At 40.6% G+C, this 14,821-nt stretch overlaps 1 protein-coding gene across 4 annotated transcripts in view; it reads right to left on the bottom strand.

Annotated features, from left to right (window-relative positions):
• Positions 1 to 14,821, bottom strand: part of spop (speckle type BTB/POZ protein) — a 73,727-nt gene that overhangs the window by 29,811 nt on the left and 29,095 nt on the right. For 2 of the 4 annotated variants that reach the window (XM_026325646.1, XM_026325649.1), the window contains 3 exons: positions 6,689 to 6,957; positions 5,609 to 5,730; positions 2,677 to 2,828 (listed from right to left, as the gene is read on the bottom strand). In XM_026325646.1, coding sequence (XP_026181431.1) covers positions 2,677 to 2,828; positions 5,609 to 5,730; positions 6,689 to 6,766 — 352 coding nt within the window. In that variant the 5' untranslated portion in view covers positions 6,767 to 6,957. Of the gene's footprint in view, positions 1 to 2,676; positions 2,829 to 5,608; positions 5,731 to 6,688; positions 6,958 to 13,767; positions 13,870 to 14,821 lie in introns of all 4 variants that reach the window. The other 2 variants (XM_026325647.1, XM_026325648.1) reach the window with 2 other exon arrangements.

Genomic DNA, 14,821 nt, shown 5'->3' with positions numbered 1-14,821 from the left:
AACGTCAATACCATCTGATTATGTAAAGACTGACCGATAGATTCTCCTCGATTCAGTCACCCACACCTCAATCAGTTACTGAGGACAACACACTCTGACAAGCTCACACCCAGAGCTTCAATTAACCGAGACACAAAAATAAACCCACTCACTAGCTAACAAAACATAGAAGCAGCCCACACCAAAAACCTGGGGTAACTAGACTCTCCGGCCAACTCATACACACATAAGCTCACTTAGCCCTTGGCTACAACACAACAAACCATTGTCTGTAGGGGAGACTTAACAAGGAGACTATTTGAATACAAAACAGCTTGCGGCAGAGGATGAGAACTTTCCATCTCTCTTCTCTGTGCTGTCAGAACAGGAGTCTGTAGGGGGCAGCTGTTTTCTCTGGCAAAAGGAGGAGGAAGGAGGGGGTGTCAAGAGACAAGTTAAAACCCATTGAACAGTCTCTGAGGAAAGAACCAGCACATTAAAGCTAGGGAGAGAAATGATGTGGCCAAGCCAGAAGTACGATGTGGAGAGAGGGGTGGTGAGTTGCCATTGCTGCCCGAATCTATCTCCATTAGCAAGTACAGACCATCAGAGGATCTAGACAGTCACACACTCTCAGTGGGGGGGACTCAAGGGCTGACTGATGTGGATGGGGTGTTTCATCAGATAATGTCAAGCTCTCCAGTCCAAATCTGCCATCACAGTACAGCCCTCATATCTTGGACTGTATTTCTACCTCCTCCTTTAAGTACTACAGGGACACTTTAATTCACAACATACACATGTCAGGCCAACCTCAACACAAATCCAAATTTAGACCTGGTCAGAGTCTGGGTAACATTAAAAAGTGACCAGTGCTTTTGCATTAGTGATATACAAAGACTTAGAAGTGAGAGTTTCCCTCATTCAAAGACAGAAATTTAAATGTACGTGTGATGATGATGCGTCTCTGTTATATTTCAATATAGTGTTCTCACAGTTTAAAACGCCTTTACTGATTATCTAGTCATTGTTCTACTGTACCTTTTGGCTTAAAAAACTCAGACTTAATATGCAAATATTAAATATTGCCCCCACAGGGACAATGCATATAAGCAAGCCAAGCAGTGACCTGCCACATAAACAGTCCACAGCCGCCCAGTTTTCTTAATTAAGGCACTTTGTTTTTATTTGGCCTTTTTTCCTGGAGGCCTGGATTAAATTGGATTCTAAATGATCCAGAACCAATAGAGTAATCTTTACTGCCATATTCTTAGACGGAGTGCTCACTAAACTGTCACAAATATGTTGGTAGTTGGGTAATTTTCTCCTGTGACAGGGCGAGCAAAGTGGAGGGCCCAGGTCTCCCCGGGGGGATTGTGGGAAGATTGGAGGAGGGCATATGGTAAGAATGGGATGGGGTGTGCACCACAGAGCACACCATTTATAGCTGAAAGCCCTTTGAGACACAACAAGAGAGGAGGGGAGGAAAATGAGATCCTGTTCACTTCACTCGGTATTCCCCACGTTCACGCTTTTCTGAGGTCATTTAGGGGAGCAGTGCTCACAAAATGGTGGAAGCAGTGAAGTCAAACACCTTAAAGGTCTATTTATTACTCATACTACATGAACACCCCCTCTGAATTACCACACAGCCTACAGCAATGAGCAAAAACAGCCAGGAGAGGAAGCTTTAAGTACAATAACTGCAGTGAGGTTCAGTTTTCTTGAGCCTGCCACTGAGAATTAAGAGGTGATATCCCAACATTACAGGACAGAGGTGTAATATAAATGGATAAAAGAATGTTAAAGGGAGGAGAGAGAGGTCTAAGTGAGCAAATGAGACACCAAAAGTACACACAGGGGGGTGGGAGGGGTGTCAGGTTCACATGGGGGAATGTTTCTCAGCAGGAAAAATGATTTCCTTTTCTACACAACCTGCACCGCAGGGGGTTGTACACAGTTTCACTGCACACGCCTCGAATTCAAACACACTTCCGCCTCCCACCTCTCGTCTCCCTACTTCACAGCCCCATCTTCCCTCCGCCATGCTTCCTGTACAGGGTACTGCAGGGTACTGGGAGAGACTGAGGCAGCCAGAAAGCCCGATAACCAGGAAGCGGTCACATCTGGCCCTCAGTAATTCAATTCCACACAAGTTTGCTTTTCCTCCCCATAACATAACCTAATTAAAAAAAGGCAGGAATTGGAGGCATATTCATTTTAAATTCATCAGCGGGAAGAGAGGCGGACGAAGACTTCTAAAAAGGTTGGGTCTTTTTTAATTAAAATCAAAATTGCCCCACACTATTTTGAATTATATATTTACTAGAAATGATTTCATCCTGCAGTAATTACACAAGCCCATATGGCTATCAATACTTCACATTATAAGACACACTTGGAGTATTAGACACACTCCACACCTCCTACATTTACAAATTTCAGTGCCCCAAAGACACAGGTGTGACAGGAGTTTTTAATTTTCAAACTCTCAAACTTTGAGACAGCCTCAGTTTTACGCTGAACACTGATTTCGGCTTTAAATAGTTTTTCAGCTATGAATGCCAAATTCTTTCCAATGTCACATTAAGAAAATTACTGAAGTGGTGGTCAGATACAGAAAATGAGGAGTCACATAAGTGTTTCGGTGTACTGGTTAGGAGCAGCTGGGATGTATTAGGCCCTGGGGATACTTACCCATGGCTTTGGTCTCTTCTCCCTTGGCATTGAGGATGGAAAACTTAAACTTGGCACGCACCTCACTTTTTGGGCAGCTAACTAGCAGGAGGTAAAGTGACAGATAATCTTTGCTCTCTTCATCCAGACCTTTGGGATTCACACGCAAGCACCTAGGGAGAAGAAAATAAAGAAGCATACTGGTGAGAAATTCTGCAATAAGCACTATTTTAGAGTGCATGAACGCATCTCAGATATAGTATATCTGTTTAAGTAAAGCGGAAAATAAAATCTTTAAATGGGTATTCATTACAAAGCTGGAATCACAACCATATTTCATTTATTCAATCCAGAATGAAAAGCTTTTAGTTTCCCAGGGTTTTATAAACAGTGGAGATACTGCACTGTGGACCAGACAACACAGACTGAGCCTTTTTAGCACAAACACATGCATGTGCCAATATTTCAATGTCAAAAGGCAAAACTGCTTAAAGTAAAACCTTTGTCGGTTCAACAATCGTGCACAGGAAAAGAAAGAAACACTTCTACCTCATAACATGAAGTATCTTAAGTATCAAAATGGTATTGAAACTGAACCAGTAACACATTGATTGTTTGACCTAAATTCATTGTCTTCTCTACAATGCTTAGCCCAATTCAGGGTAATGGGCGGACGAGAACTAATACATCCACTTCAATCCAGCCACACAAACATATAGTACGTCAGGCACATGTACGATATATTTAAAACAGTACTTTATATTTCAAATAAAGTTTACTGTGTTACCTACATCAATGTTATGGAGTCAAAGTCTTTTTAGGTTTGCAGTTTCACAAAAGAAACACGGATTTGAAAAGAGTATTTGTAACATATGGTTTGTGGCACAGTCTATCAGCTTTAGAAGAGTAAGATTAAACACTTCACCATGGTCATATAGAAATTATTTAACATATAAAATTATTTTATATGATGGACTGGTGACCTGTCCAGGGTGTTCCTCTGCCTTTCACCCAAAGAGAGCTGGGATAGGCTCCAGCAGGTCCCTGTGAGCCTAAATAGGCATAAGTGAGTATAGATGATGGATAAAATTCTATTTTGGTTTTTTTGTTATTGTTAATGCATGGCCTCTTGCTGTTACACCTAAACATGTGGGGCTGGCCAGCAGTGCACTTTGGTTCTCATTTCTCTAGCAAGAATCTATGAGCACACTGGAGAAATAAGCATAATACTGCTGACAGTGAGGTATCATACAGATGGTTAGAAAAGCATCGTTCACCCAGAAATGATGAAAAAGGTAGGGATTTACTGGAGCAAGTGTACTAATAATATAATGTTCAACAATTTAGTATTACATAGTATTTCAAGAAAAGCCAAGAAATTCAATGAAATTCTGCATTTCTATACTGCATTTTTTCTACCATATTTTCTGGAGTAGAAGTCACTTTTAGTGTTCTCCTCTCTCAGGTTGTCTGAACGCCGACACTCCAAACTTTGTTTCAGCTGCAGACTTTATTACCTGCACTTTGAAGTCTGCAGTATAGCTCTTTCTTTTGGGCAGCATTTTCACTTGTGTTACAGTAGGAGTTCGAGATTACCATGAACATAAGCTATTTTTACTGTTTCAGCGGTACAGTATTATCATCAGTTGAGTCGAATGCCATCTAACGATAGTGACTACTAAATAAAGTTTACTGTGTTACTTATATGTGTAAATATACACATATAAGTTGCTTCACTATATAAGTCGCAGGACAAAGCCAGATGAGTAAAAAAAAGTGCGACCTATAGTCCAGAACATATGGTAATTTTACCTGATAATTCAACAACCAGAACCCACTGTTATGTGTTATTTTAGCCCAGGCAATCATCATAACTGTCAGCCCTTTCAGGACATCCACTGCCATATTGTTGAGTGATACTAAATAGGTTTCTCTGCACTCTGTAAGCTCTTCTATGAAGATGAAATAGCAATATGTCATTCTATTTTGAGGATGCAATATCAAAGTCTTGCAAGTGTATCTTGTATCAAGTCTCTTGTATATCTAATAAAACAGGACAGCTGTTTTAGTGGATCCAATAAGTCATATGCAGAAGTAATCAATTCAGCTATCTATCATCAGTCAAAGGGAGTGTAGGGCACATTGGAGTCATTTCTAATCAAGGTAGCACATAGGGGTCCTCCCCAGCCACTACTGCCAGCTCTTCAAGAATGATCCTGAGTTGTTTGCAGACCTAGTAGGATACAGTGTGTAATCCAGTATTTGGAAATACTTCAACAGATAGGAGTCCCGGAAGCACCTTGATCAGGATTAACCTCCCAATGTGCTTTTGGCAACATCAGATCACATCCTGTATGTTAGGATGGAGTGATAATTGGTGGAAAGGTTTAACAGGAGTCCCCCCATTGATACTTTTTTATTCAAAGGCAAATCTCATCCACCTCTAGCATCTTGCCACTGAGGAGTATTCCAGATATCTCAGTGAGCTCAGCTGAAGAGACAGTCCAAGCTTTTTTGCACGTTTACTGATGCTTCCTCTTTTACAAAAGGCCTGTCATCAGCAGTTCTTTTGTTTTTCATTAAGAATATCCCAAAAGTGTGACGAGTTAACTGACTGACTGAAAGCTTAAGTTTATGCATACCACAGGTTTATATTTCACTCTGAGCCTATTACAAAAAAAAAAAAAGCCAGATTTTGGTGACAAAGCCCTGAAAAAAATGATTATTCCAAACATGTGCAAGTAAACATCAGTGCTAATACAGAAGGCACACAAGACACAGCTCAACCAAAAGCACCTGGATGCTGATGGCTTTCATCAATGGAAAACAATGTTCTTCCTCTCCAGGGAGCAACAAGTGGAAAGTCCTCCACAGTAGATCAGAGATCATGTTCTCAAAGACCTCTCCTGCAGATTCCAATATCTGATAGCTGCAATGACGGGCCTTCACTAACCATTTGAGTTTGTCGTTGGCTCCAGAGGAGAAAGTAGAGCTTTTGATGACCTCTCCCATCTCCTCGCGGCAGAAGCTAAAGTTGTTGATGGTCCACATGTAGGAGAACTTCACCACTTTGATCTGTGAAGAAAAGACACAGGGATGGGCTGAAACCAGATATCATTATTTATATATTTATCTACTCTATATGGGTAAGTGGTGTTCGGTCAGCCTGGACATCAAAACCACACATCAAAACTGCCTTTCATCTTAATAAACACCAACAACAAACGAAGGGAAAGAAGAAAGCATATTGTAAAAGCATCAACAGAGAAAAAACAAAACAATTTTGTAAGGACAGAGAGAAGATGAAAAAACAGGCGTCATCAATGCCATATTTTATCTACCTTGGCTCGTAAGAGGAGAGGGATGTCTGAACTGAGCAAAGCAATGACTGGAACAAACACAATTTCAGAGTATAGGTAACCTTTAAAACAAAGAAAGCACTTAAATGACACAGGTTTCTTTGAGAGACAAATTAGGCTTGCAAAACTGAATCAGTCAGGAAAACACAGTAACTTGAAAAATGCAGGTAAATGTCCATTTAACTCCTTACTGGCCACAGCAAAGTCACATGAAAGGAAAAACCACAGTGAATCTTTTCTGTGTTGATAGACAGGCTCACTTCTAGATGCCCACATATACAGAGAACGAGTGGGCACCAATACACTTGATTTTCATTCCTCTCTATTCTTGTGAGTCTTACTCACAGCCAGCTCCATATAACATCATACAAAAACTGTTCAGAACACACAAACTGGATTGTTAAGAAGGGGTGTCCACTCCATGTTCCTTGAGGGCCACTGTCCTGCTTGTTTTCCAACTATCCCTGCCCTACCTACTGCTGATCACCTGGATCAGGTGTGTTCATAAGCTCCAAGACACCATCTAAGATGGCGACAGAAACGAGGGGGGAGACAAAGTGAGTGAGTATCTTATAGCTTCTGATTGGCTGAACACACCTGAAAGTGTACAGCCTACTACTTGTACACACACCAGGTGTACAAGTAGACACACTTAAACATGAATCCCTCTTCACCTGAGTGTAACACCAGCTCTCAGCCACGGGGCCACTGGACATCTCTGCTGGGGGAGGGGGGCTTGGGACTCTGGACATTGCGAGCCTTGATGCAGAGTGGGGCCTGAATGGGGCCAGAGAACCCGCTGTGACTGGGTTGTGCAGGCGACGCGAGGGCCAACAATCGGTCAAGCTGGCCACCTCTTAAACAACACCTGGCGTACAGCGGGCTGCAGAGAGATGAATTCAATGTAGCAGAACGTCAACACTCCAAAATAGCTATGGGCACCCTGTAGGGACACAGAAACACAGTCATTAGAATTACTCTAACTTCAAACTAGTGAAGCATATTACTATGAAAAGCTGTGACCTCCTGTGTGTGGTTTAGTGTGCGTGCCTGTGATTGCGCATGTCAAGGCAATTCCCAACTGAATGGTTAGTCTAATTGAGCGGTATTTCCCAGTAAGTAGGATGTAAGGGCTCTGAATTCATTTGTTTTAAAAGAGGCTTCAGTATTCAAAGCACAGCAGCAGCGTACACTCTACTTCACTGAGGGAAGCCTTCCTTTATGTGCACGTGGTTTTGTCTTTGTTTTGCTTTGAGAGGAGCAGAGTGTTGTGCCCAGCCATCTGATTCCAGCCAGGCTGCACTCGTCCACTGTGGCTCTAAGTGAAGAGCAGGACTTAGACTTTCATCTCAAGCTGCCGGTCCGTATTCTTACAAACACACACAAGGTCATACAGTATTTTTAAAAATCCGTGCTGGCTATGAAAGGTCAGAGCACTGACATCCAGGGTTTTTTCATTCTAAAATACTACAATTGAAATTCATACTGCAATTACCACAACACCTCTCTCTTTGTGTTTGCAGCAAAGGGAAAATTCCTCATTATTTCTGTGTCATTTTAGTTCCTTTGCTACACTCAGGGGACTGAAAATCTTGTTCGGGGGAAAAAAATAAAACAGTAAAATGGAGCACGTGACAGTTTGGATTCAAAGCTTCATTTCTCTGCTGCTTAAATCTCTCATTTCCGCTGTTTCATCCCTGCTCTTCTCACGTTCCTGTCTGCACATTTTATACCTAAGTCATCACAAGGTCTCAGGATCTGGCTTTTCCCACTCAACCTGCACATCCTTCCAATCTCCTGCCAAAGAAATCCTTGCACTCTGCTGCTTAATTAGTAGCTGATTGAAAGAGAAGTTCAGGACCTGAGAAAACCTGGCACAAACTGAGTATCAGACAGAGAACGCAGAGTGAGAAATGAGAGAAGGGGTAAAAAGTGAGAGACACCTCTGTCTTTGCAAGTGGATTTGAGACAGGAGAGGCGACACCCAGACCTCGACAGCTCTAGACCCAGACACGACTTAATTAATGTTTGGAGATCATGCCTGCATCTGATCTTCTTCAATTGAGTGCCCCCCCCTTTCCTTCTTTTCTGCTATTTGTATCCGGTGAAAAACACTGGTGGCATTTTCACTCAGTAAAACAATAAAATATTAATCACAAAAGTTAGAAGAGCAAGGCTGCACTGATTTGCAATTTAAATTACCTGAGACTTCCTGGCAATTAATTATAGTCCATATGAGCGAAAGAGGGCATATACACTTTTTTTTTTTTTTTTTTTAATTTCTACACGGCTGTGTGTTTTTTGGGCATTGTTTCACAGCATATCTGAAGCAAAATTTACCAAGTGCCTTTCTTGTATCCTGTCCCTTAAAGAGCACCATGAATGCCAAGTAATTAGAGGGAATCAATTTAAGAAAACATGACAACAATGACAGCACTGCCAACAGCCTCACATCTTTCTAAATAGACTCAGATGACACTTAACCAGAATAAAGCTAAAGGTGTTTTTGTTTTTTTGTTTTTTTTTCTCTCCTTTTATGGCAAACATCAGAGCACAGCACCAGGAGGAAAACAGCAATAACAGTTCTGAGAGATGGAAAAGATGTGTGCTAATCATAGGACTCCCTCAGAAGAAATGTCTTCAGACAGTTCATTTGTCATGGGAATCAGACGGTGACAGCATGGATGGAAAAAGAAAATACCTAATAGGTGATAATGCAAACGTCACAGAGAAAGTAAATATTGTCACATTACAGTGTATGCTGGGCAGCGATTTACAAAGACTCTGCTCCCCCAAAGGCAATTAAAAAAGCAAAGTAAGAAGGTTATAGAAGTGCTGTGCTTCAGATAAGGGCTGAAGTGTTTCTTGCTGCTGCTTAGGCTCCATCAGCAACTCACAGGTTGTGTAAAAAGCTGAGAATATTAGGATGAGGGAAGGAGTGCTCAGCGAGAACAATATAAGAGAGCAAACAAGCTCAGATTCTGCAGAGTATACATTTTAATCTGTTCTCCCGCAAACAGAGCAAACTAAAGAACTAGACAGCCCATATTGCATACATGCATGCAAAGGCTCTGCAGTGAGTACTCCACCACGAAGCTTGGTTTAAATTTGAATTCAACACTCCAATTTCTGAGGGGTTGTCATCTTAAAATCCACTCTAGTAGAATGTGTACTTTCAAACAAGTCAAAACAAAGATTATGAGATTTACAAAGACAATATTTAAAGCATGGCTTTTCATTCAGTTGCATTATATTACATGTATATTCATGTTCATGTTCACAACAGTCCATCTTTCCACAAAGAAGGTATCACATTGTGAATGAAGAAGAATGTGACGTTGTCAGAAAATCAGCAAGAGAAATCTAGCAATTTTTTTCACTTCAGAAGGTGGAAACATTTAATCACTTGAAATCAACAATAACTGGAGGTTTTTGCCACTTGGGGGCAGCAGAAACAAATTGTGAACATAACATTGACCTTTCATAACCTTTTAAATTGATATGGAGAACCTGTTAGCAAACAGTTGCTTATTTGCATATTTTGCAGTTACGGAGAGTCATTATTATTCATTTGGGGTCATGTTTCTCACCACCTGAAAAACACGACTCAGGTGGTGAATGCAAGTCCAATATTGGCTCTTTTAGCTCTGTGCCTGTCTTCTGTTCAGTGCACAGCAGGTGGTGTACACTGGAATTTTTTGAACTTTTTCACTGAGACCAGCTGCCTGATATGCCTAAAAATGATGATATGAGAGCAGCAGAGGTGAAATTGAACACCCAATAGCTGCAGGTTCATCATTACCACCCTCTCACCCTCTCTTGATACAGCAAGTGAATATTGTTATTGTTGTTTTTATATTTAACTAATAGATTAATTGTTACAGCACAAATATGAATACACAGATTGTATTAAACAAAGGTTTCAGTCAAAAATCAAATTTGGGAAAACTCCATTATACAAGATTAATTAAAGTTTTTTTTTTTTTAAAGGAAAAAAAATTAAAGTTTGAGTTCATTTTCATACACTAATGTACACTGTCCTTCATGACAAATATAAAACACATTATTTAAACAGTTAAGTATGTAAATAGGCAGAGAGGACGGAAGGAGGATGGGCCAGATCTATCCCCACATCATCAGTACCATGTCTGCTCAGAGAGGGGAGGCAGATTAGGAGAGTGAGACCTGGAACCCATTTATATTCATTACAGAAAGACAGTCTGCTCCCACTCTGCCAGTCCACCCTCCATCTCTCTGTCACTCTCCTCAGCACACTGGGGAGGTGAGTCTGACAAACCAACAGACGGATAGATTCAGCTTCCTCTGTATAAACAAGAGCTATGCGAGGTGATGCTGTATCTGCCTTACCCATCAGGATGAGAGCTGGAGACAGTCAGCTGCCCAGATGTTGACCAGGCCATGACAGCCACACTACATAGAACACAGCCTCATGATACACTCTGAATCAATACATTTCACTCAAGCTCCTGGTAATGATGCTTGTGCTATGATATTAAGTCCATCTGTAAATTTTAAATGGTAATACCATATATTTCTGCACATATGTTACTTCCATCTGCAGATCTGATAACATCAACAGCTTATAATGCATATTTACACTCGAGGACACATTTCTGTTCATTTGTTTTTCCATCTGTGCTCGTAACAATCTGAATAGCTGGTGATGCACATGGCGCCTGCACAGCTTTTCCAACCTGCAAGTCTGTTTGTGAAGACAATGCATATTTAACTGATTTATGTGGAATATGTCACAATCTGGTTGAATGCGGTACTGTTATCATTAGTGCTTCTTGCATGAAAAAACAAAACACTTTCTGGCCCTTTAAAAAAAAAAAAACCTTTCTCCATGTGTATATAAATGTTTTATGTACTGTAATCTAAAATTATAGTGTTACCACTGAAAAAGAAGCAAAACTAAACAGCTACAGCCTCAGTAGTGACCTGTCAAGCTGTTACGCTCATTACACATCAAGAACAAAAAAACCCCATTAAGAGACAACTATAACTATTTTAGGTCTACACACCATGAGAGGCAATAATGCATGGTCTAATGACACCACCAAAAAAAATCAAGTTTATGTCCTCAACACTGATAGTCTAAGATAAAAGGTGCTGCTATTTTGCACAGGCTGCAAAGTGCTCTAAGTAAATTGGCAATTTTAGGGTAATTTTGAGAAATATGAGCTGGCTTGTCCTCTGGATTTCAGACAATTCAAAGATCTTTTACAAACAGTTTTTGAGCTAGCTGGCCAAGACAACCACTAGCAGCTGCTGTCTGTGTCCTTTTTCCTTTTCTTACCTTTCAAACATCTAATCATTCTAGACACTAATAAATAGACAAATGCAATTACTTTTTGTAAACACACTTTCAGTTACCATTAGCATGTTAGCATTATTCTCAATATGTTTACAGGCCATGTTTTTTGCTGCTACTGTTTATTAAATTAGATTTTGTTAATACTAATATTAATTCAAAAGGCATATATAATAACTTTACAATGCTATTTCATTATAAAGATGCACAAACATTGTAACTGCTGCAAAGATGGTGTTAAGTCCATGATATGCAGCTCTATCAATGGATTTGCAGGAAATACTTAAGATTATCCAAAAAATCCTTTAGTAAGGCCATATGGCAGGGACTTTAGAAAGCCAGGCCTGCCGCAAAATAAGTGGAGACTGAGAGAATAGAGACAGAAAGCCTTCTGAGATTCATTACAGCTATTGCTTAGACTCAGGGAGAAAAAAAAAAACTGAAAATAAATTCATTATAACGAGAAAAAAAAAAAAAAAACGCATGCTACAGTGTACATGTAAGCATGCACACACTTACACACACCCGCACACAAATAACACATCTCAATCTAAATTCCCTTTTAGTTGCAAAAATGAAAGGGAAACATCAAATACACAGAACCACCCACTAGCCTCTCCCGCAGGGCCCTGCTTCCTGCTGTTAGGAGAAGAAAATGATTGACACAGTGCTTGGACATCGCCACCAGGTGGACAGGCAGTCGAGCTGCGTGATCTGGCTGCTGCAGAAAAAGATGTGCTTACCTCAGGGATCGTGGAGTGTTTAGAGGGTCACCTTGTGCAACAACAGGCAGCTAGTGAAATGCAGGATGCAGAGTTTAGAGGGACAGACTACAAAGGCTGAAAACAAAAAGCGTGTCAGAGTTTTGCAGCTTTGAGCGTGTGCGTGACGCTTTTCTGAACTTAAATCCCATCCCCACATGCTAGCTCACAGCTGATAGTCAACCCTATGCTCTTCTTTCCCCATCGCCAATACCATGACCATCTTCCCTCCAGCTCTGGTGAGAAATCTGACAGAGGGTTAATGAAGCCTGTTCATTAAAAGGTCAGATTCCATTAAAAGCAGACAGGAGCACCAGTGGATGCTTACAAGGAGCATGTGCAGATGCATCTGGGGGAACAGTAAAATTGATTGAAAGTGAAGTAGCTGACCCCCATTTCTAAAAATCATACAGAGCTGGTTGGAGGTGCTTTTCCTATCAAATAAGTACCCACACAGGGATCATATGAAGGAAGAGATACCAGCTCTCTGTTATAAGAGATTCATGAGTTTTGGCAGCAGACAAGTAGGAAAAACAAACGGTTATGAGAGAGAGAAAAGTAGCACCAGAGTGTCTCTGACATGAATGGCAAGAAATCTAAACTATGTGAAGCTGCTGCAGGTGAGACTGGCTGGATATGCCCCCCATGTGACTGAGCAAAAGACACACGTGAACAAGGTCGGTTGTGAAGCATGTATGAAAACACGTCTGTTGTAAAGCACACCTCTGTCCATTTTGCCCGAGGCTTTGCTGAAAGCCCTGACAATCACTCAGAGAGAGAAAAAGAGGGTGAAAACAGGGATAAAAAGAATGGCGAGAATAGCAGGCACACATGCATGATAGAACTGACTGCAAACACAGTGGTGGGTTGGGAGACACTGGAGTGTGTCGGATCCAGGGCCACAGGAGGTGTGATGGATTAAGAGGCGTTGGCAGAGACAGAGGCCCTCCCTGAACCGTGGCACAAACCTCAGTGTAACAACATCACCATTCTTCTCCATATCACTGATGGTCTCCGCTCTCGCTCTTTTTCTGTCTCCTTCTTTTGTTCCTTTTTAAACCGTCACCTAAACTCCCCATTTTCTGTCTTAAATCCACTCAATATTGCTATAAAGCCAGGCAACCATGGCAATGACACACTTCTTTTTTATGGCTTTAGTCTCTTGTTTCGATCATATTTCCTTCTTTAGAAGATATAAAACTGTGAAAGTATTCATTTGTGCAGCAAAACTCTCAAATGATAGTTAAAATTCTAGCTTCACATCACAGAATTAAGTATATCCAATAAATGGTAATATGAATTTTGCTGTCAACTTGAAAGAAAAAGCAGCCCCTGTACTGATGTGTTCGACTAAGAGATGCAAAAAATAATGGTCATAAAGGGATGAAGTCTCACTCTAAATATCTATAATATTACTATATAATTACTACAACTAGTCGGATATGCATGACACATAGGGCACAGTACAATGATCAGTGACATCACAAAAAAAAAGCTGTCATCACTGTATTATCATTTATCATTTAATCAATGGCCTAGATAGGCTGTTTAAGCCTAATGTGATGGCAAAACTGAACAAAAAAAATAAAAAACACAGAAGAAGAGGGTATTTTGCCAGCATGGACATCGCCATCATTTTTTTTTTTTCTCTCCCAACCTCTTCATCCTTTCTGATCTGCCACAAATCTCTGCTTTGCTCCTGAGCTGCAGAGTTAAACAGCTGCTGTGTCACTCAGTGCCTCAATGTGCAGGTTCAATCCTAAATGCAAACACAAACAAATAAGCTCCTCAATAAAGCATCCATGTTTAAATTGCGTTTACAAGTCATTTGCTTAAACAACAGTCACAATGCTGAACCACTCTGTTAAGTTTTTCAATAATTTGTCACAAAGCTGCCATGTGCGAATGTCTGTCTGATAAATATATGGTCTAGTCTAGTTTATTACACACACAAATAACTTTCCCGCAATGAATTTCAGTCTTGGTAAATCACATTACACGTGTAAATCAATCTATTGCCACAATTCTTCTGGTGTTTTGCGTACTCAGCTAAAAATATCCAGTATAACATAATTAATATAACAGACCTGCAAGAAATATAAATGGCTAATTTTACTGGCAACATCCCCCAAAAGCCCTGCAGCGTTCCTGTACTTTTTGTGGTAGTGGTAACAGTTTTGTTTCACAGCTTATAAGCACAGTCCTTCTAAATACGGCCTAATGTGTCCATAAACATAATGCCATGCTGCAAAAAAAAAAAAAAAAATCCAGCTTTAAGTCCCACTTCTAAAGCATTTCAGTCTGTGCTCTGTCAGTTTGTCCTTGCACACCACGCCAATGTGATCACTTAGCCCCCCACGCCCACATCACACTACCTACAAATAGTTCTGCACAAATACATGACACACACACACAGAAGACACAAATCTACTTTTAAAATCTGAAACTTGAAAAAAACAAATATGTATATACTCTGAGGCAGACATCAACCCACATTTAGCCAAGATAAGAACAGAGAGGTTCAGAGACAAAATGGCACAGGCCATAGCAGCTCTCTCTCTCTCTCCCTCACTCTCTCTCTCTCTCTTTTTCTGTCGTCTTCAACACAGTTACTGCTGAAGCACAGTCTGTCTGACCGTCAAAATAAAAATCCTGTTTGACAAAACACTTTTTTTTCTTTTTTTGAACTTCTCTGATAGAGAATGCTTTTG

This window comes from Mastacembelus armatus, chromosome 8 (assembly GCF_900324485.2).
Source record: "Mastacembelus armatus chromosome 8, fMasArm1.2, whole genome shotgun sequence".
Classification (NCBI taxonomy): Eukaryota; Metazoa; Chordata; class Actinopteri; order Synbranchiformes; family Mastacembelidae; genus Mastacembelus; species Mastacembelus armatus.
This window is presented reverse-complemented; position numbering and strand designations above follow the sequence as displayed.